General features: G+C 42.3%; 1 protein-coding gene across 1 annotated transcript in view; it reads right to left on the bottom strand.

Moving 5' to 3' along the window:
* Positions 1–23,217, bottom strand: part of LOC112249413 (zinc finger RNA-binding protein-like) — a 57,048-nt gene extending 33,831 nt beyond the window's left edge. The window contains 6 exon segments of the mRNA XM_042320220.1: positions 388–606; positions 1,086–1,278; positions 4,021–4,058; positions 4,061–4,296; positions 22,752–22,833; positions 23,068–23,217. Coding sequence (XP_042176154.1) covers positions 388–606; positions 1,086–1,278; positions 4,021–4,058; positions 4,061–4,296; positions 22,752–22,833; positions 23,068–23,215 — 916 coding nt within the window. The 5' untranslated portion in view covers positions 23,216–23,217.
* Positions 23,218–23,528: the final 311 nt, after the last annotated feature.

The raw sequence follows: 23,528 nt of genomic DNA, 5'->3' as shown, positions 1-23,528 counted from the left end.
AGGGGTGGAGAGAAGAGTGAGGGGGGGGTTTAATTCCCACACATCTAACTTCCAACTTTACACAGGCCAGGAGCCGGACAGTTGGGGAGGCAATGCGTGGCGCAATTACACATTTCCAGTAACAATCCCAGGATTCCTATTAGATTTCCCAGAAGGCTTTGTTGGAGCATATTCCTCCAGAAACCAAAACGATATCTGGAAAACCTGGGTGGGAATTCTATGGGAAAGTTGAGAACATTTTATAAGTCTATTGTGTATTTGAATGCTTACCAGAGTAGGCGACGGGGTTGGTACTATACGTGGGGCTCTGGGAGTACGTGACTGCGTTGGTGGAGTAGGTAGTTGGCAGGTAGTGCATGCTGGTTACGGCTTGCATGTCGTGCTTACCAGAGTACGTGACCGCGTTGGTGGAGTAGGTGGGACTCTGAGAGTAGGAGGGGACGACGGAGGCGACGGCAGCCACAGGCTGTACGGTGGACACGGGGTAAATGGAGAATGTGGAGGAAGCTGGGGAGGGAGTGACAGGCTTGATGGCCGTCACCTGACGAGACTGTTGCGTCTGGGTGTAGGGGGTCAGACTGGCCTGGCTGTAGCCTGTCTTAGGGGCTGAGGGGGAGAAGCAGAGACATTCATTTAAAAACTAAATCGGGTTATTCTTAATGTACGTCTCTCAAAAGCTGTGTAGCCTGTCTTAGGGGCTGCAGGAGGAGAGAGCTTGATGTTGGTCAAGAGTTCACCTGTTAAGTACAGTACTACAATACTGGATACAATATTAGAATACTGGATAAACATGGGACCAATACAGTAGAATACTACAATACTGGCTAAACACGGGTACAATACAGTAGAATGTTACTGAAATGGATAAAAGGAATGAATCATTTTCATTCTAGTACAACCATCAACATTTATTCCATTAAATGTGTAAAAATCACAAAAGGAAAAGGAGTGAAGTTGTGCATCGCTCTGGGGTTTTAGGCAGGGTGTCCGTAAAGCACTTTGTGACATCTGTTGACGAGAGAAAAAAAAAGGGCTTTCTGGAAAAACACATTGAATTGATCTAGTAACTATCTGACCGCCATCACCTGGTAGGGATTTCTTCCATGTGGTGTCCCAGGAGGTGTTAAGGGAGGCGGTCTGGTAGTAGGACTCGGCGGTGGGTTGGGGCTGTACGGCTACCGCAGCGGCTACCGCAGAGCTAGCTACGGGTTGCTGGTAGTACTGCTTGGGGTCGTAGGTTACCGCTGGGGCCGTGGGCCGTACGTAGGAGTAGGAATCCTGAAAAACAGAGACACAGCGGAGTCAGGGAAAAGAAACACGGAGAAGGAGGAGGAGTCCTGTAAACCAGAGACACAGCAGAGTCAGGGAAAAGAAACACGGAGAAGGAGGAGGAGTCCTGTAAAACAGAGACAGTGGAGTCAGGGAAAAGAAACACGGAGGAGGAGGAGTCCTGTAAAACAGAGACACAGTGGAGTCAGGGAAAAGAAACACGGAGGAGGAGGAGTCCTGTAAAACAGAGACACAGTGGAGTCAGGGAAAAGAAACACTGAGGAGGAGGAGTCCTGTAAAACAGAGACACAGTGGAGTCAGGGAAAAGAAACACGGAGGAGGAGGAGTCCTGTAAAACAGAGACACAGTGGAGTCAGGGAAAAGAAACACGGAGGAGGAGGAGTCCTGTAAAACAGAGACACAGTGGAGTCAGGGAAAAGAAACACGGAGGAGGAGGAGTCCTGTAAAACAGAGACACAGTGGAGTCAGGGAAAAGAAACACTGAGGAGGAGGAGTCCTGTAAAACAGAGACACAGCGGAGTCAGGGAAAAGAAACACTGAGGAGGAGGAGTCCTGTAAAACAGAGACACAGCGGAGTCAGGGAAAAGAAACACGGAGGAGGAGGAGTCCTGTAAAACAGAGACACAGCGGAGTCAGGGAAAAGAAACACGGAGGAGGAGGAGTCCTGTAAAACAGAGACACAGCGGAGTCAGGGGAAAAGAAACACGGAGGAGGAGGAGTCCGGAGGAGGAGGAGTCCTGTAAAACAGAGACACAGCGGAGTCAGGGAAAAGAAACACGGAGGAGGAGGAGTCCTGTAAAACAGAGACACAGCGGAGTCAGGGAAAAGAAACACGGAGGAGGAGGAGTCCTGTAAAACAGAGACACAGCGGAGTCAGGGAAAAGAAACACGGAGGAGGAGAGTCCTGTAAAACAGAGACACAGCGGAGTCAGGGAAAAGAAACACGGAGGAGGAGGAGTCCTGTAAAACAGAGACACAGCGGAGTCAGGGAAAAGAAACACGGAGGAGGAGGAGTCCTGTAAAACAGAGACACAGCGGAGTCAGGGAAAAGAAACACGGAGGAGGAGGAGTCCTGTAAAACAGAGACACAGTGGAGTCAGGGAAAAGAAACACGGAGGAGGAGGAGTCCTGTAAAACAGAGACACAGTGGAGTCAGGGAAAAGAAACACGGAGGAGGAGGAGTCCTGTAAAACAGAGACACAGTGGAGTCAGGGAAAAGAAACACGGGAGGAGGAGTCCTGTAAAACAGAGACACAGCGGAGTCAGGGAAAAGAAACACGGAGGAGGAGGAGTCCTGTAAAACAGAGACACAGCGGAGTCAGGGAAAAGAAACACGGAGGAGGAGGAGTCCTGTAAAACAGAGACACAGCGGAGTCAGGGAAAAGAAACACGGAGGAGGAGGAGTCCTGTAAAACAGAGACACAGCGGAGTCAGGGAAAAGAAACACGGAGGAGGAGGAGTCCTGTAAAACAGAGACACAGCGGAGTCAGGGAAAAGAAACACGGAGGAGGAGGAGTCCTGTAAAACAGAGACACAGCGGAGTCAGGGAAAAGAAACACGGAGGAGGAGGAGTCCTGTAAAACAGAGACACAGCGGAGTCAGGGAAAAGAAACACGGAGGAGGAGGAGTGGAGTCAGGGAAAAGAAACACGGAGGAGGAGGAGTCCTGTAAAACAGAGACACAGCGGAGTCAGGGAAAAGAAACACGGAGGAGGAGGAGTCCTGTAAAACAGAGACACAGTGGAGTCAGGGAAAAGAAACACGGAGGAGGAGGAGTCCTGTAAAACAGAGACACAGCGGAGTCAGGGAAAAGAAACACGGAGGAGGAGGAGTCCTGTAAAACAGAGACACAGTGGAGTCAGGGAAAAGAAACACGGAGGAGGAGGAGTCCTGTAAAACAGAGACACAGTGGAGTCAGGGAAAAGAAACACGGAGGAGGAGGAGTCCTGTAAAACAGAGACACAGTGGAGTCAGGGAAAAGAAACACGGAGGAGGAGGGGAAACAAACACCACAGAGATGTTGGGCTGTTTCAGTACATTCAGCATCCTGATTATTTCACTTTGTTTAATCCATGCTGGGGAATGTGCAGCTGCACACTGGGAGAAGGTCCGAAGGAGCCTTTAGCTACCGGTCACGAGTTCATTAGGGGACTTCTTTAGACTAGCAGACACAGACAATGTGCTTAATTAAATACATATTTAGTCGAGTCATCACAGCATATGAATGAATAGTAATTAAAATAAACCGTCTATCAGTAGAGTTGTGATCACTACTGACAGAGGAGTTATCTGGGGTTAAAAATAAAATCACATGCTGCAGTTTAAACCAAAGTAGTTCTCTCCATCCTTCAGCTCAACAGCATCTGGGCTCCAGATTGACAGAGACTTTCACAGAATAACAAACAATAAGATGTGAGGTCCAACACCTTGATTCAATCAACTTGAGGATTCTTAGGGTGAGGAATAACAACTTCTGTGTGACTTTAAATATTTAAAAAATATCTATTTAAAAAAAAAAAAAAAAAATGGAGGGAACATTCTCAAAAACAAATCCTGAAGCTTCAAATTCCCCCCCAATGCTGTTTTGCAACCCTTTTTGGGCTAGTGTTAAAACTGCCTCAGAACACCGCCCAGCCCGGGTTTAAGAAAGCTTTAAAGATGAAATGGACTCCAAAACACTAACATGTTGAATATAACATCGAGGTGGGATGTTAGTTACCTGGTATCCTACCTGGTAGTTCTGGGACGTGACAGGGGGCGGCGGGGGACGTCTGGCTGGCGTGCGTAGCCGTAGTCAGCGGTGGCGTGCGCCGCCTGGTACCCTCCGTAGGCTGCGGCAGTGGCTGCTGCTGCCACGGCGACAGGGGCAGGCCTGGCTACGGCGACTGTGGCGCCGGTGGGAGCGTAGGCTGCTGCCACGGAGTGGGCAGCCATCGGTGCCTGGTGTACGGTGTAGCTGGCCACGGTGGTAGGGTGGGTGTAGGCCACCCCCGCAGCTGGCTGCTGACTGGAGAGGGAGAGGGAGGAGAGAGAGAGAGAGAGATCAGGTCTGACTCTGCTGAGAAGGAAAGTCAGTACCGAGGCTGTGGCGGCATTGTGGTGGTGCTGATGTAGGCCAAGGATGGGTAGGGGGAGGTCCGGAGGGTGTGAGTCAACTTCCCCCTAAGGAATTTAGAGCATTTTTTTTTTTTTTTTACATTTAATTGTCATTTCCTGAAACCTAGAGTACAGAGTCTTAAACAATTGTGAATCCTAAATTAAATTGAGATGGTCTCAAAGACACATTTTTGGGGGGTTAAATTTAGGGCTAATGATTATTCTAAATTAGTCGGTGTCTTTATGTGGATAATCTAGCGAAAAATGTAAACTTGCTTAAAATGTTCTGAATCATTTAATTACTGGAGTCAATGTCCATTTTACTGTAGAAAATGTGAAAACTGAACTCAACTAGGGCTATATGGAGCTTGTTTCAGATCGCCATCCCTGACCTTATCCATCAGATCTGACGACTAGGCTACCAGCCAATCAACATGCCTTGTTGTCGTCATCGGTGACCTGACTATTATGACATCACTAGCGGCCTATTTGTTGACCTCCAAGCTATACGAAGAGGTCAAGATCCACAACTGATTAAAACATCCAGACTAGCATAACTTTCTGTGAAGGACAGGTATTAGCCGGAACAGCTCTCTGCCGCGGCGGGCACCCTAACTTGCGCAACGCCGCGCGGGCACTTTTCCTTGCTCGTCAATACGCTCACACGCCTACTTACCGATGATATCAAAGCATGTGTGTTATTTAACTAAAACAACGCTGTAGCTAACTACAAAATAGTGGTTATTTGCTTGACAAACATACACTTTAGGCAAACAGTTTCGTTCTCCATTTTCTCTACTCCCCCCCCCTCCCTCAAATTAGATGGAATCGAAGGACAAAGTGGAGATGCTGCTGCCGTCAAGCTCGGAAGAAGAAACGAGACACTCCACTCCCTGCTTTTTTCCCTGCATCTTTCTGCCTCAAATTCAAATCCATTTAGTAAGTCGACCAGATCCAGCTGCTATCGCATTGGTGCCTATAGGGGAGCCACCCCCTTAAGTAGACAGGAACAGACCCCCCCCATGGTAAACTTCTTATCCACCATCTTTGGTAGTCATAGTACTACGGGGGGGGGAGCGAGATAGTGGACTTGTGGCGAGGAGTAACAACTGATTGGCTCAACTCCCACTTCAAGACGGTTGAGTCAAAGACCACAATGTGTCAACTACAATTAGAGGGCAATCGCCTCTGGTGTCCCAGGAGGTCGAGATGAGTCCCTGAATAGAGGGGAACAATTAAAACAAATGCACTGGCATACAGTTTGAAGGACCTATATCATTCATCAATTTAATAAGATAAATGTTTTATCAATTTAGGACATGAAAGCCAGCCTTGTATGCTTCCTTAGGTTTCTAAAAATTACCCTGTTGAAAGATGTCAGGCCGACGGCATGTTTAAAAATGAAGAATGATTTAAGGAATGCCTTGAATATTTGACAACACTCACTGAGCGAGCAAGAGAGAAATCACTGCATCAAAAATGGGGAGCCAGGTGTTGAAATAGGAAAGGAAAAGGACAGAGAGAGCGAGCGACAGAGAGAGCGAGCGACAGAGAGAGCGAGCGACAGAGAGAATGGAGGTATTCAGGAAAGTCCTTTGATTATTTCCCTGATGAGCAGCAGACCAAAAGAGGTCTCTGAGTGGAGGAGAGTGCAGTGTGTAGCCCCTGGCCTACTCCTTCCAACATACAGACTAAGCACTACCGTTGACCAGGTCCATCTAGTGGGCTCCCGATTGGAGATCTAAGACACTGCATCTCAGCGCAAGAGGCGTCACTACAGACCCTGGTTCAAATCCAGGCTGTATCACATCTGGCCGTGATTGGGAGTCCATAGGGCGGCACACAATTGGCCCAGCGTCATCCAGGTTTGGCCCGGGGTAGGCAGTCATTGTCAATAAGAATTAGTTCTTAATAACAGACTTGCCTAGCTAAATAAAAAAAGGGTAAATGACAAAATTTGAAATTGTTGCATGTTGCGTTAATTTTTGTATGGTAGTAGTTTTGAAAAAGTCATTAAAAAAAAAGATGTCTACAAGTTATTATTCATTAAATGCGTCAACTCAGTCAATTTAAATCACAGTATGGATTTATTACCCATATAGCCTTGCATTTATTACCCATATAGCCTCGCACTTGCGTGCCCATTCCTCAAAACATAGAAGAAAATCAACTACAGAACGTTCACATGCAAGTCGTGTCACCATGCCGACAAACACTGCGTTTCTAAACGCCAACTAATTCCTCTTGCCTCTGAATTCCAAGATGTGCAGAGAGGTCTGGTCTATAAGAAGAAGGGCATCCATCTTGATGTCAGTCTCAATGAGCCCGTTTTAATCATTCAAAATGGCTGGTCACGCTTCATGTTTTATTAAAATCGTATGTACGGGATACACCAGCCAATGAAACGCTTACTTGCCGGTTCCTTCTGGACAACGCAACAATACATCCATGAAAGATGAAAGTAAAATGTCTTGGTAGAATAGAACAAATGTTTTTAGCATAAAGTATAATACAGGAAGGCACAATTTATAGTCCAATATTTACACACGTTTTGGGAAAAGGAGCAAGTGTTTAAAATTGTGAAGACGAAGAACCTAATGTTAGTAGTAGCAGTTGTGATGTGTGTGTGTGTGTGGAATCAGAGCAGGTCAGTCCAGTTTAACTGTTCTGATGGCTTGTAGACAGAAACTCAGAGCCTAAATGGTATCAGACATCATGCGCTAAGGGAGTGAACAGCTCGTGGCTGGGATGTGTGGGGTCTTTGACGATGCTGACTACACCGGGCACGTACGCCATGTTGATTATGTCCATCCACACCAGACGAGGTCCAGACACGCAGGTTGAAATATCAAACACTCTGAACCAACTATAACTAAAAAAATTGTTAAAAAAAATATAAAAAAAACATTCATGGAAATTTAGCTATCCTCACGTCGGCCGGTGGTCTGCCCGTCAGGAAGACCAGGACCCAGTGGCAGAGGGTGGTGTCCAGAGCTCTGAGCTTGGAGTGAAACAATGGTGTTGAATGCTGAACTGTAGTCAATGAACAACATTCTCATATAGGTGTTCCTGTTGTCCAGGTGTGTTAGGGCTGTGTGAATAGTGATGGAAATAGCATCTTCCGTGGATCTGCTGGAGCGGGAGGCTGATTGGAATGGGTCCAGTGGGCCTGACATGCTGGCCTTAATGACCAGCCTCTCAAAGCACTTCATGATGACCGAGGTGAGTGCGACAGTCACCTTGATTGATCATATTGGACACTGTGATGGTGTCCTTGGAAAAACAGGTCGACAGCCTGGGAGAGGGACACCGTTGCATATGTCAGAGAAGATGCCCGCCAGCTGGTCAGCACGGACGACGTGGCCAGGGATTACAGCGTGAATTTAAAGTGAATTAAATAAAATTCTCTAACCCAATACGCCATAATGACAGTGAACTTTGAATATATATATATATATATATATAAATAAATTAAATACAGAAATCGAATTTACCTAATTATTCATACCTCTGAGTCAATACTTTGTAGAAGCAACTTTGGCAGCGGTTCCAGCTGTGAGTGTTTCTGGGTAAATCTAAGAGCTTCGCACACCTGGATTGGCCAACATTTGCCAATTATTCTTTTAAAAATTCTTCAAGCTCTGTCAAATAGGTTGTTGATCATTGCTAGACAACCATTCAGGTCTTGCCGTAGATTTCAAGTAGACTTAAGTCAAAACTTGGACTTGGTAAGCAACTCCAGTGTAGATTTGTCTTCGTGTTTTAGTTTATTGTCCTGCCGAAAGGTCACTAGTACTCAGTAACGTATATTGTGTATTGGATTTTCCCCAAACATAACACTTTGTATTCAGAACAAAAACTGAATTGCTTCATCACATTATTTTTGCAGTATAACTTTAGTGCCTTGTTGCAGTATAACTTTAGTGCCTTGTTGCAGTATAACTTTAGTGCCTTGTTGCAGTATAACTTTAGTGCCTTGTTGCAGTATAACTTTAGTGCCTTGTTGCAGTATAACTTTAGTGCCTTGTTGCAGTATAACTTTAGTGCCTTGTTGCAGTATAACTTTAGTGCCTTGTTGCAGTATAACTTTAGTGCCTTGTTGCAGTACTTTAGTGCCTTGTTAGTATTACTTTAGTGCCTTGTTGCAGTATAACTTTAGTGCCTTGTTGCAGTATAACTTTAGTGCCTTGTTGCAGTATAACTTTAGTGCCTTGTTGCAGTATAACTTTAGTGCCTTGTTGCAGTATAATTAGTGCCTTGTTGCAGTATAACTTTAGTGCCTTGTTGCAGTATAACTTTAGTGCCTTGTTGCAGTATAACTTTAGTGCCTTGTTGCAGTATAACTTTAGTGCCTTGTTGCAGTATAACTTTAGTGCCTTGTTGCAGTATAACTTTAGTGCCTTGTTGCAGTATAACTTTAGTGCCTTGTTGCAGTATTACTTTAGTGCCTTGTTATTACTTTAGTGCCTTGTTGCAGTATTACTTTAGTGCCTTGTTGCAGTATTACTTTAGTGCCTTGTTGCAGTATTACTTTAGTGCCTTGTTGCAGTATTACTTTAGTGCCTTGTTGCAGTATTACTTTAGTGCCTTGTTGCAGTATACTTTAGTGCCTTGTTGCAGTATAACTTTAGTGCCTTGTTGCAGTATAACTTTAGTGCCTTGTTGCAGTATTACTTTAGTGCCTTGTTGCAGTATTACTTTAGTGCCTTGTTGCAGTATTACTTTAGTGCCTTGTTGCAGTATTACTTTAGTGCCTTGTTGCAGTATTACTTTAGTGCCTTGTTGCAGTATAACTTTAGTGCCTTGTTGCAGTATAACTTTAGTGCCTTGTTGCAGTATAACTTTAGTGCCTTGTTGCAGTATAACTTTAGTGCCTTGTTGCAGTATAACTTTAGTGCCTTGTTGCAGTATAACTTTAGTGCCTTGTTGCAGTATACTTTACAGTATAACTTTAGTGCCTTGTTGCCTTGTGCCTTGTTGCAGTATAACTTTAGTGCCTTGTTGCAGTATAACTTTAGTGCCTTGTTGCAGTATAACTTTAGTGCCTTGTTGCAGTATAACTTTAGTGCCTTGTTGCTTTAGTGCCTTGTTGCAGTATAACTTTAGTGCCTTGTTGCAGTATAACTTTAGTGCCCTTTAGTGCCTTGTTGCTTTAGTGCCTTGTTGCAGTATAACTTTAGTGCCTTGTTGCAGTATTACTTTAGTGCCTTGTTGCAATATTACTTTTGCCTTGTTGTGCCTTGTTGCAGTATTACTTTAGTGCCTTGTTGCAGTATTACTTTAGTGCCTTGTTGCAGTATAACTTTAGTGCCTTGTTGCAGTATAACTTTAGTGCCTTGTTGCAGTATAACTTTAGTGCCTTGTTGCAGTATAACTTTAGTGCCTTGTTGCAGTATAACTTTAGTGCCTTGTTTAGTGCCTTGTTGCAGTATAACTTTAGTGCCTTGTTGCAGTATAACTTTAGTGCCTTGTTGCAGTATTACTTTAGTGCCTTGTTGCAGTATTACTTTAGTGCCTTGTTGCAGTATTACTTTAGTGCCTTGTTGCAGTATTACTTTAGTGCCTTGTTGCAGTGCCTTGTTGCAGTATTACTTTAGTGCCTTGTTGCAGTATTACTTTAGTGCCTTGTTGCAGTATTGCTTTAGTGCCTTGTTGCAGTATAACTTTAGTGCCTTGTTGCAGTATAACTTTAGTGCCTTGTTGCAGTATTACTTTAGTGCCTTGTTGCAGTATTACTTTAGTGCCTTGTTGCAGTATTACTTTAGTGCCTTGTTGCAATATTACTTTAGTGCCTTGTTGCAATATTACTTTAGTGCCTTGTTGCAGTATAACTTTAGTGCCTTGTTGCAGTATAACTTTAGTGCCTTGTTGCAGTATAACTTTAGTGCCTTGTTGCAGTATAACTTTAGTGCTTTAGTGCCTTGTTGCAGTATAACTTTAGTGCCTTGTTGCAGTATAACTTTAGTGCCTTGTTGCAGTATAACTTTAGTGCCTTGTTGCAGTATAACTTTAGTGCCTTGTTGCAGTATAACTTTAGTGCCTTGTTGCAGTATAACTTTAGTGCCTTGTTGCAGTATAACTTTCATGCCTTGTTGCAGTATAACTTTCGTGCCTTGTTGCAGTATAACTTTAGTGCCTTGTTGCAGTATAACTTTAGTGCCTTGTTGAAAACAGGATTCATGTTTTGGAATATTTGTTTTCTGTACAGGCTTCCTTCTTTTCACTTTCACATTTAGGTTAGTATTGTGGAGTAACTACAATGTTGTTGATCCATCCTCAGTTAGTATTGTGGAGTAACTACAATGTTGTTGATCCATCCTCAGTTAGTATTGCAGAGTAACTACAATGATGTTGATCCATCCTCAGTTAGTATTGCAGAGTAACTACAATGTTGTTGATCCATCCTCAGTTAGTATTGTGGAGTAACTACAATGTTGTTGATCCATCCTCAGTTAGTATTGTGGAGTAACTACAATGTTGTTGATCCATCCTCAGTTAGTATTGTGGAGTAACTACAATGTTGTTGATCCATCCTCAGTTAGTATTGTGGAGTAACTACAATGTTGTTGATCCATCCTCAGTTAGTATTGTGGAGTAACTACAATGTTGTTGATCCATCCTCAGTTAGTATTGTGGAGTAACTACAATGTTGTTGATCCATCCTCAGTTAGTATTGTGGAGTAACTACAATGTTGTTGATCCATCCTCAGTTAGTATTGTGGAGTAACTACAATGTTGTTGATCCATCCTCAGTTAGTATTGTGGAGTAACTACAATGTTGTTGATCCATCCTCAGTTAGTATTGTGGAGTAACTACAATGTTGTTGATCCATCCTCAGTTGTATTGTGGAGTAACTACAATGTTGTTGATCCATCCTCAGTTAGTATTGTGGAGTAACTACAATGTTGTTGATCCATCCTCAGTTCTCTTATCACAGCCATTAAACTCTGTTTTAAAGTCACCATTGGCCTCATGGTGAAACCTCTGAGCAGTTTCCTTTCTCTCCAGCTACTGAGTTAGGAAGGACACCTGTATGTTTGTAGTGACTGGGTGTATTGATACACCATCCAAAGTGTAAATAATATCAAGGGGATATTCAATGTTTGCTACCAAAAGGTGCCCTTCCTTGCGAGGCAAGAAAAACCTGGAAAACCTCCCCTGGTCTTCGTGGTTGAAATTCACTGCTCGACCTTACAGATATGCATGTGGAGATGAGGTAGTGATTTAAAAGTATATATGTTAAATACTATTATTGCACACAGTGAGTCCATGCAACTTATTATGGGATGTTTGTGAAATTTACTCCTGAACTTGTTATTTGCCCAAATAATAAGTGTTTAAATAAAAAATTTTAATTCATTTGTAAAAAGTTATTATTTTTTTTAAAACGTAAATTCCACTTTGACTGTGTATATTTTATTCCATTTTAAATTCAGGCTGTAACAAAATGTGGGACAACGACATGGTTGTGATATTTCGCTTTAAAAACATTTAGAAACCCGCGACAAAGAGGATTAATGTTACAGTTTACCCAGAGCCGGTGTGTGACGGTACACAGCTTTAAAAACATGCTTGGTTAACGAAACCCGCGACAAAGAGGATTAATGCTACAGTTTACCCAGAGCCGGTGTGTGACGGTACACAGCTTTAAAAACATGCTTGGTTAACGAAACCCGCGACAAAGAGGATCAATGTTACAGTTTACCCAGAGCCGGTGTGTGACGGTACACAGCTTTAAAAACATGCTTGGTTAACGAAACCCGCGACAAAGAGGATCAATGCTACAGTTTACCCAGAGCCGGTGTGTGACGGTACACAGCTTTAAAAACATGCTTGGTTAACGAAACCCGCGACAAAGAGGATTAATGTTACAGTTTACCCAGAGCCGGTGTGTGACGGTACACAGCTTTAAAAACATGTGAAATCCCTCGGCTAGTAAGTATTCCTTCACTTTGTTAAATTACAGCCAATGGATCAACATTACACCCCCCCCCTCCTTTCAATCTACGCACAATTATTTTACCTTTATTTAACCAGGAAAACAAGTTCTCATTTACAACTGCGCCCTGGCCAAGATAAAGTAGTGCGACAAAAAGAACAGAGTTACACAAACAATAACAAAGATGTATCTATTTATGTACAGTGTGTGCAAATGAAGTAAGGAGGTAAGGCAATAAAAGTGGCAAAGTATTTACAATTCAGCAATTTACACCGGAGTGATAGATGTGCAAATGAGGATGTGTAGAAATACTGGTGTGCAAAAGAGCAGGAAAACAAAAACGGGGATGAGGTAGGTAGTTGGTTGGATGGGCTATTTACAGATGGACTCTGTGCAGCTGCAGCGATCGGTAAGCTGCTCCGACAGCTGATGCTTAAAGTTAGTGAGGGAGATGTGAGTTTCCAACTTCAATCATTTTTGCAATTTGTTCCAGTCACAGGCAGCAGAGAACTGGAAGGAAAGGCAGCCAAAGGAGGAATTGGCTTTGGGGGTGACCAGTGAAATATACCTGCTGGAGCGCGTGCTACGTACGGGTGGGTGATGCTATGATGACCAGTGAGCTGAATAAGGCTGAGCCTTATAGATGACCTGGAGCCAGTGTGTTTGGCGATGAGTATGAAGCGAGGGCCAGCCAACGAGAGCGAACAGGTCGCAGTGGTGGGTAGTATATGGGGCTTTGGTGACTAAACGGATGGCACTGTGATAGCAAATTGGATGCAGTCTGAGTAGAGTGTTGGAGGCTATTTTGTAAATGACATCGCCGAAGTCGAGGATCGGTAGGATGGTCAGTTTTATGAGGGTATGTTTGGCAGCATGAGTGAAGGAGGCTTTGTTGTGAAATAGGAAGCTGACTAGATTTAATTTTGGATTGGAGATGCTTAATGTGAGTCTGGAGGGAGAGATTACAGTTTAACCAGACACCTAGGTATTTATAGTTGTCCACATATTCTAAGTCAGAACCGTCCAGAGTAGTGATGCTAGTCGGGTGGGTGCGGGCAGCGTTTAAGAGCAGTTGGAGGCCACGGAAGGAGAGTTGTATGGCGTTGAAGCTTGTCTGGAGGTTTGTTAACAAAGGGCCAGATGTATACAAAATGGTGTTGTCGGCGTAGAGGTGGATCAGGAGCAACATCATTGATATATATACAGAGAAAAGAGAGTCAGCCTGACAATAACCCATAATGTCAAGAGCAAAAACTCTAGTCAACTCCGAGTTCAACTTGGGATAACCGGTCATATCAAAGTGGCTCACCTTTTAGCCAGGTACATTTTCTATGGTAATGACTCCTTCCTGCTCTGGTTCAGGCTGACTCAGGGCTGACTCCACGCGAGGTAAAGACCAATGAAATCAGATTCCGTCATCATACTCATCATTTGATGGATTAAATATTTTTATTAAATCAAATGTTTGTTAGAAAAAATAAGATTAAAATCACGCCACACAAAAGTATTTTTAACTTCCCACAATGCAACACTGACTTAATAAAACAAAGTATATCAATAGGAGTTGGGGGGAAAGGTTGTGGTCGTGACAATAAGTAATAAAAGACAGCGTTTCTAAAATCCTATTTCACAATTTTATTTATTTTACCTTTATTTTACTAGGCAAGTCAGTTAAGAACAAATTCTTATTTTCAATGACGGCCTAAGAACACTGGGTTAACTACCTGTTCAGGGGCAGAACGACAGATTTGTACCTTGTCAGCTCGGGGGTTTGAACTTGCAACCTTCCGGTTACTAGTCCAACGCTCTAACCACTAGGCTACACTGCTGAATTTGCAATAACTTTTTTTCCCCATTTAAAAATGTTGCCGCAAAAAAAAAAAAATGAAAGTGGAACTGACTCGACCATTGATTGATGTTTCAGCTTTTCCCGCAGTGATAAGTTCAGTGTTCGACTAGTGACATGCAGTTACAAGCCTGCTAGAGTTAGCAGCTAGTTACCCTTACCAGAAGCAACAGTTCGATCCATGTGGAAAATCTGGTTGAATAGCAGTCAAGTGTCTGTAAAAAAATAAAAAATAAAAATAAAATTCCCCAACATCCCTCTGAGATTGGAAGGTTTGCTCCGAGTTAAGTTTATTTAGGGAGAAAGTTAGAGGCATAAATATCACAGCCAACAAATATACATTCCCCGTTACTGTAATGGTGAGGGGTTAACATCCCTCTGGGATTGGAAGGTTTACATTCCCTGTAATGGTGAGGGGTTAACATCCCTCTGGGATTGGAAGGTTTACATTCCCTGTTACTGTAATGGTGAGGGGTTAACATGTCTCTGGGATTGGAAGGTTTACATTCCCTGTTACTGTAATGGTGAGGGGTTAACATCCCTCTGGGATTGGAAGGTTTACATTCCCTGTTACTGTAATGGTGAGGGGTTAACATCCCTCTGGGATTGGAAGGTTTACATTCCCTGTTACTGTAATGGTGAGGGGTTAACATCCCTCTGGGATTGGAAGGTTTACATTCCCTGTTCCTGTAATGGTGAGGGGTTAACATCCCTCTGGGATTGGAAGGTTTACATTCCCTGTTACTGTAATGGTGAGGGGTTAACATCCCCTGGGATTGGAAGGTTTACATTCCCTGTTACTGTAATGGTGAGGGGTTAACATCCCTCTGGGATTGGAAGGTTTACATTCCCTGTTACTGTAATGGTGAGGGGTTAACATCCCTCTGGGATTGGAAGGTTTACATTCCCTGTTCCTGTAATGGTGAGGGGTTAACATCCCTCTGGGATTGGAAGGTTTACATTCCCTGTTACTGTAATGGTGAGGGGTTAACATCCCTCTGGGATTGGAAGGTTAACATCCCCTGGGATTGGAAGGTTTACATTCCCTGTTACTGTAATGGTGAGGGGTTAACATCCCTCTGGGATTGGAAGGTTTACATTCCCTGTTACTGTAATGGTGAGGGGTTAACATCCCTCTGGGTTAACATCCCTCTGGGATTCCCTCTGGGGAAGGTTTACATTCCCTGTTACTGTAATGGTGAGGGGTTAACATCCCTCTGGGATTGGAAGGTTTACATTCCCTGTTACTGTAATGGTGAGGGGTCTAACATCCCTCTGGGATTGGAAGGTTTACATTCCCTGTTACTGTAATGGTGAGGGGTTAACATCCCTCTGGGATTGGAAGGTTTACATTCCCCGTTACTGTAATGGTGAGGGGTTAACATGTCTCTGGGATTGGAAGGTTTACATTCCCTGTTACTGTAATGGTGAGGGGTTAACATCCCTCTGGGATTGGAAGGTTTACATTCCCTGTTACTGTAATGGTGAGGGGTTAACATGTCTCTGGGATTGGAAGGTTTACATTCCCTGTTACTGTAATGGTGAGGGGTTAACATCCCTCTGGGATTGGAAGGTTTACATTCCTGTTACTGTAATGGTGAGGGGTTAACACTGGGATTGGTAATGGTTACTGTAAGGGGTTAACATCCCTCTGGGATTGGAAGGTTTACATTCCCTGTTACTGTAATGGTGAGGGGTTAACATCCCTCTGGGATTGGAAGGTTTACATTCCCTGTTACTGTAATGGTGAGGGGTTAACATCCCTCTGGGATTGGAAGGTTTACATTCCCTGTTACTGTAATGGTGAGGGGTTAACATCCCTCTGGGATTGGAAGGTTTACATTCCCTGTTACTGTAATGGTGAGGGGTTAACATCCCTCTGGGATTGGAAGGTTTACATTCCCTGTTACTGTAATGGTGGGTTAACATCCCTCTGGGATTGGAAGGTTTACATTCCCTGTTACTGTAATGGTGAGGGGTTAACATCCCTCTGGGATTGGAAGGTTTACATTCCCTGTTACTGTAATGGTGAGGGGTTAACATCCCTCTGGGATTGGAAGGTTTACATTCCCTGTTACTGTAATGGTGAGGGGTTAACATCCCTCTGGGATTGGAAGGTTTACATTCCTGTTACTGTAATGGTGTTAACATGTCTCTGGGATTGGAAGGTTTACATTCCCTGTTTAATGGTGAGGGGTTAACATCCCTCTGGGATTGGAAGGTTTACATTCCCTGTTACTGTAATGGTGAGGGGTTAACATCCCTCTGGGATTGGAAGGTTTACATTCCCTGTTCCTGTAATGGTGAGGGGTTAACATCCCTCTGGGATTGGAAGGTTTACATTCCCTGTTACTGTAATGGTGAGGGGTTAACATCCCTCTGGGATTGGAAGGTTTACATTCCCTGTTACTGTAATGGTGAGGGGTTAACATCCCTCTGGGATTGGAAGGTTTACATTCCCTGTTACTGTAATGGTGAGGGGTTAACATCCCTCTGGGATTGGAAGGTTTACATTCCCTGTTCCTGTAATGGTGAGGGGTTAACATCCCTCTGGGATTGGAAGGTTTACATTCCCTGTTCCTGTAATGGTGAGGGGTTAACATCCCTCTGGGATTGGAAGGTTTACATTCCCCGTTACTGTAATGGTGAGGGGTTAACATCCCTCTGGGATATGATATTTGTGCATCTAACGTTCCTCACTCAAGTATTCATGATTCAGTCAGGATTATCTGTAAATTATGGTAGCAGCCACTTTAAATGAAGTGTTTAGAAATATATTATATTCTTATTTACAACTTTAAAAAAGCGACACAATATCAACTATTTATTTCTATCGGTGCAAATTTTTTTTTTTTTTACCTGAAATATAACCAAAACAAAAACAGAACATTTGTACTCACAAGCTTGACGTAGACATCGATTGGTATGAATGTGAACAAATAAACTTTTTACTACACCTAAAAAAAAAAATAGGGAGACATGCTGTAATTGTCTAAACAGCTCACCTGATATGAAAATACCCTCAAATTAAAAAGCTGACAATCTGCACTTAAACCTCAGTCACATTGTATCATTACAAATCCAAAGTGCTGCAGTACAGAGTCACAACAACAACAACAACAACAACGTGGGTCAATGTCCCTGTCGGAGCTCTGTGGAGTTCTGGCCTTTCTGGTCTATTAATGTTCTGTATTATGTCCTGTTTCACCCCCAGGGAGAGCACCCGCTGCTTCAGCTACATCTAAATGGGGATCCTAATCCCATGTCAAATAATACTTAGAGGTAGATTTAGCATTAACAAAAATAAATAAATAAAAAGCAGACATTTCAGTTATACCTGATCTCTACCCAAAACAGCCAACTGCAAAGCAGCAGAAACATTGAGTATCACAGGCAGCATTTTGGTCATATATGAACCAGATATCATAACAGACCATTCCACAAAATGAGTAGAATTCTGTCGAGAAACATGCGCACTCAGAATTAGTCAAAAGTAGTCTAATGCCAATTCTCTCATAGTTAAAACCAAACTCAGTAAGACAACAAAATTGCACATTTCCTTTTCTGGTGTAATATATCTGGAAAAATGGATAGATGAAATGCTTAAAATGAGTGATTTGTCTCATTTGAAAAGTTATTAAAATAAAGTTTTCTACACAGATTAAATCACTGAAGAAGATATGGTGTACCGTTGTCCCAGTTATTTCCTTATGGACGATTTCACACCATTGGTCTCTCTGACAACAGAGGGAAGGGGGGGGGGGTGGAGCCATTTTGTCCAGTGGTCAGCATGCTGACAGGTCAGAAAGAGCCACCATGCTCTGCCTGCTAATGCCATGAAGAATAGTCTTGGCTTTCCATCAATGAGCTCTAAGCTGCTGCTACAGGAAACATGCTCTCAAAAAGAGACGCAGGAAAACTGCTCTGAAAAACATTTAAAAACGGCACCCCACAACTAAAAATGTCATTAAAACATTACCACCTAATAGGCCAAACTGTTTCTCATTAAAACTGTTGGTGTGTTTATGGGTTAAAATGGCACAATCCTCTTGGTACGACAATCTAAGTTATCAACTTTAGTCGACTTGGAAAGCCTACTGCAGCTGTGTTCTAGTAAACCAAATCATTCTAAAGGACTCTAGATTAGCTGTGTTCTAGTAAACCAAATCATTCTAAAGGACTCTAGATTAGCTGTGTTCTAGTAAACCAAATCATTCTAAAAGGACTCTAGATTAGCTGTGCTCTAGTAAACCAAATCATTCTAAAGGACTCTAGATTAGCTGTGTTCTAGTAAACCAAATAATTCTAAAGGACTCTAGATTAGCTGTGTTCTAGTAAACCAAATAATTCTAAAGGACTCTAGATTAGCTGTGTTCTAGTAAACCAAATAATTCTAAAGGACTCTAGATTAGCTGTGTTCTAGTAAACCAAATCATTCTAAAGGACTCTAGATTAGCTGTGTTCTAGTAAACCAAATCATTCTAAAGGACTCTAGATTAGCTGTGTTCTAGTAAACCAAATCATTCTAAAAGGACTCTAGATTAGCTGTGCTCTAGTAAACCAAATCATTCTAAAAGGACTCTAGATTAGCTGTGCTCTAGTAAACCAAATCATTCTAAAAGGACTCTAGATTAGCTGTGTTCTAGTAAACCAAATCATTCTAAAGGACTCTAGATTAGCTGTGCTTTTGGTAGGTTTGTGATAGGTGACAGCAAGATACAGGGTCTTGCAAAAGTATTCAAACCCCTTAGATTTGACATTGTGTTAAAAAGTGAGATTTTAAAAAACTTTCATTTTGTGTCAACAATCTACACAAAATACTCTAATATGTCAAAGTGGAAGAACTTAAAAATAAAAAAAAAGATTAAAACAAATTAAGTAACTCGGTCATTGCAAAATAACACAAAGACAGTTCATTCGGAAAGAATTCAGACCATGATATTTTCCACATTTTGTAACATTACAGCCTTATTCTAAAATGTATTTAGTTTTACCCCTTGTCAACCTACACACAATAGATACATTTTTACAAATAAAAAAACTGAAATATTACAAGTATTCAAACCCTTTAGTCAGTACTTTTGGCAGCGATTGTTGGAAGGTGAACCTTCGCCCAGACAAAGGTCCTGAGCACTCTGGGGCAGGATTCCATCAAGGATCTCTCTGTACTTTGCTCCGTTCATCTATCCGGACTAGTATCCCAGTTCCTGCCGCTGAAAAACATCCCACAGCATGCACCACGCTTCACCGTAGGGATGGTGACAGGTTTCCTCCAGATGTGACGCTTGGCATTTAGGCCAAATAGTTTCATCAGACCAGAGAATCTTGTCTGAGATACCTATAAGTGGGCTGTCATTGGGGCTGACGCGGTGACCGTATCACGTCGATGTTCAGGAGTCATGAAGGTTTACGCTCAGGTTAAGGATGTGTCACTGCAACCTTAAAAAGGTTCTCAATGATGTCACCATTGCCCTTGATTCTAAGCAATGTTGTGCTGCTATTTTTATTGACATGGCCAAAGCTTTTGATACAGTAGACCATTCCATTCTTGTGGGCCGGCTAACGAGTATTGGTGTCACTGAGGGGTCTTTGGCCTGGTTTGCCAACTACCTCTCTCAAAGACTGCAGTGTATAAAGTCAGAACATATGTTGTCTCAGCCACTGCCTGTCGCCAAGGGAGGACACCAAGGCTCAATCCTAGGCCCCACGCTCTTCTCAATTTACATCAACATAGCATGCAGTAGGAACCTCTCATCCATTTACAGTTGAAGTCAGAAGTTTACATCCACTTAGGTTGGAGTCATTAAAACTCATTTTTCAACTACTCTACAAATTTCTTTTTAACAAACTATAGTTTTGGCAAGTCGGGATAGGACATCTACTGTATGCATGACAAGTAATATTTCCAACAATTGTTTAAAGACAGATTACTTAACGTATAACTCACTGTATCATAATTCCAGTGGTTCAGAAGTTTACATACACTAAGTTGACTGTGCCTTTAAACAGCTTGGAAAATTCTAGAAGATTATGTCATTAGAAGCTTCTGATAGGCTAATTGACTTCATTTGTGGAAAGCTACCTCAAACATTTGACCCAAGTTAAACAATTTAAAGGCAATGCTACCAAATACTAATTGTGTGTATATAAACTTCTGACCCACTGGGAATGTGAGCTGAAATAAATCACTACTATTATTCTGACATTTCACATTCTTAAAATAAAGTGGTGATTCTAACTGACCAAAGAGAGGGAATTTTTACTAGGATTAAATGTCAAGAATTGTGAAAAACAGAGTTTAAATGTATTTGGCTAAGGTGTATGTAAACTTTCAACTTCAACTGTATATGCAGAAGATAGTATAAGACTAAGCTGGCCCCTCCCTGGATTTTGTGTTAAATGCTCTACAACAAAGCTTAGTGTTCAACAAGCTTTCTCTGCCCTTAACCTTGTTCTGAACACCTCCAAAACAACAGTCATGTGGTTTGGTAAGAAGAATGCCCCTCCCACTGATGTGATTACTTCCTCTGAGGGTTTAGAGCTTGAGGTAGTCACCTCATACACGTACTTGGGAGTATGGCTAGACGGTACACTGACCTTCTCTCAGCACTTATCAAAGAAGCAGGCTAAAGTTAAATCTAGACTTGGTTTCCTCTATCGTAATCACTCCTCTTTCACCCCAGCTGCCAAACTAACCCTGATTCAGATGACCATCCTACCCATGCTAGATGGCATAATTTACAGATCAATAGGTAAGGGTGCTCTGGAACAGCTAGATGTTCTTAACCATTCGGCCATCAGATTTGCCACCAATGTTCCTTATAGGACACATCACTGCACTCTATACTCTTCTGTAAACTGGTCATCTCTGTATACAGGTCGCAAAACATACTGGTTGATGCTTATTTATAAAACCCTCTTAGGCCTCACTCCCCCCTATCTGAGATATCTACTGCAGCCCCCATCCTCCACATACAACACCCGTTCTGACAGTCACTTTCTGTTAAAGGTCCCCAAAGCACACATCCCTGGGTCGCTCCTCTTTTCAGTTCACTGCAGCTAGCGACTGGAACGAGCTGCAACAAACACTAACTGGACAGTTTTATCTCCATCTCATTCAAAGACTCAATCATGGACACTGACAGTTGTGGCTGCTTTTTTCGCTATTTATTTTTTTATCCCAGCACTCACCGCATGAGGCCTTTTGGTAGGCAGTCATTGTAAATAAGAATTTGTTCTTAACCGACTTGCCTAGTTAAATAAAAAGGTTAAATAAATAAAAAAAACATGTATTTTTCCCAGCTGCATTTAGTTTCCGGACTGGGTTTTATTTTAATGTTACCGCCTACCAACCATTGTTTATTAAATCAGAAACCGCTGCAAAGTTGAAGGCTCTTCTGTATCTACAGAAGTCAGGTCATTTATACTGAGCAGAGCTGTTGAGTTATACTGGAACTGATGCCCCCACCTACCATCAACCAATCATGTCAATGTGGAGCTAACAGAGCAGAGCTGCACTGTCACAAAATGTGGGGTGCGGAGATCAATTAGGCCTGTGCATGCTCCGCTCACCCCCTCCAGACGAAGCCCCTGACCATATTTTTGGATCAAGCATAAACTGGCAGATTTGCCAATTTATGGAATATGACAAAACTTGATAACAATAGATGGTAAATTCAAAAGATACTCCAGTGGTTTCCATCGGTGATGACGTTTTACCAAAAAAGAGACATCCAGCTCCAGAACCTAATCTTGTGAATGCCATGTAGGCATTTTTTAAAACAGTAACAGATAACATTATAGCCTCCCTACAGTTATTTTTCACTGTTTTTATTTCTTTACATATGGTTGTTCACCTAATACCTTTTTTTTAAACTTGAAAATCACTATTGGTTAGTAAGCATTTCACTATAAGGTCGACTACACCTGTTGTGTTCGGCGCACGTGACAAATAAACTTTAATTTGATTAGCTAGTTAGCTAAGTTACATATGGTTAGCAAGATAGCTAGTTTGCTAATGTTACCATGCTAGCTACACTGACAGCTGTCAGTGCCCCATTTGTTGATGTTTATTCCTAGCCACCGTGCTTCTACATCTGCATTGCTTACTGTTTGGGGTTTTAGGCTGGGTTTCTGTACAGCACTGTGACATCGGCTGATGTAAAAAAATATATATATATATATATATATATATATAAAAATATAAAAAAGAGCTTTATAAAATTTGATTGATTGATTATTAACTCCATGCGTAATTTCCCACAACCAATTATTGAATATGTATAAGTAACCTTCAAATGAAATCGGAGGTGGAACCAAAACGTGCATTTCCCAAAGAGGACAGGATATTACGGCAAAGTGGAGGCCGCAACTTCCTCTGGGGAATCGTTTAAAGGTCCGGGATCCTTGGGACTTGTGCCCTCCCCCCCATTGAAGTGTATATTTTTTTTTTTATTGGTTAGGTTAGGGTTAAAAGGTAGTGAAGGTCCCTAGGATCCCTGATAGCACCGACCGTCCTTTAAAATTGGGTTCCCGCGGTGATGGATCGCATATTTCCAATTCCAAGGAGTCATATCCTACCTGTACTGTGCAGCACCACCGTGGGTAAATCCAAAGTAGTTGCCGGTAGCCATTTTGGCATCTTCACCAAGCCGGCTGGGCACTGCAGAAAGGGGACAAAGATACATCGAGGGTGAACGGTGGGTTAGGTAGCTAGCTACTGTTTGAAGCAAGACCCCCGCATACAGTACACTGCAGAGGCGTTAAAACAGGCAGAAAGAGCACTTCAAGGACACACCGACAACCCCCCTCCCCGAGCTTTCCTCGTAAATGTTATAAATTATTAATTGTTAAGTCTTGTTACCTAATTTAATCGTTTTTATTAACGTTAACTCACCATAGGTGAAGGAGACCACTGGACATATAGGAATCATTGGGTTCGTATTTTCTGACGAACTCTTGTCTTGTAACCCTGCGTATTTATATGAGAAGGTCGGACCAGGAAATGGACCAGGCGCACATGCGCACTGCATGCAGATATACATGGGAATTGTAGTTCTATTAGGCCTCTAATTATTTTTATTCGACGGACTTGGCCAAACCATAATATCAAATTGTCAGTGGTGGAAAAAGTACCCAGTTGTCATACTTTAATAGAGAATGACTCAAGTAAAAGTGAAAGTCACCCAGTAAAATATTACTTGAGTAAAAGTAAAACGGTATTTGATATTACGTACTGTATATTTTCGCTACACCGGCAATAACATCTGCTAAACATGTGGATGTGACAAATAACATTTGATTTGATTTTTCAGTATCGAAAGTAAATTGAATTTCTAAAATATTAAGTATCAAAGG

Source organism: Oncorhynchus tshawytscha, linkage group LG04 (assembly GCF_018296145.1).
Source record: "Oncorhynchus tshawytscha isolate Ot180627B linkage group LG04, Otsh_v2.0, whole genome shotgun sequence".
Taxonomy (NCBI): domain Eukaryota; kingdom Metazoa; phylum Chordata; class Actinopteri; order Salmoniformes; family Salmonidae; genus Oncorhynchus; species Oncorhynchus tshawytscha.
Note: the sequence above shows the minus strand (reverse complement) of the source record. Positions and strands in the feature narration are given on the sequence as shown.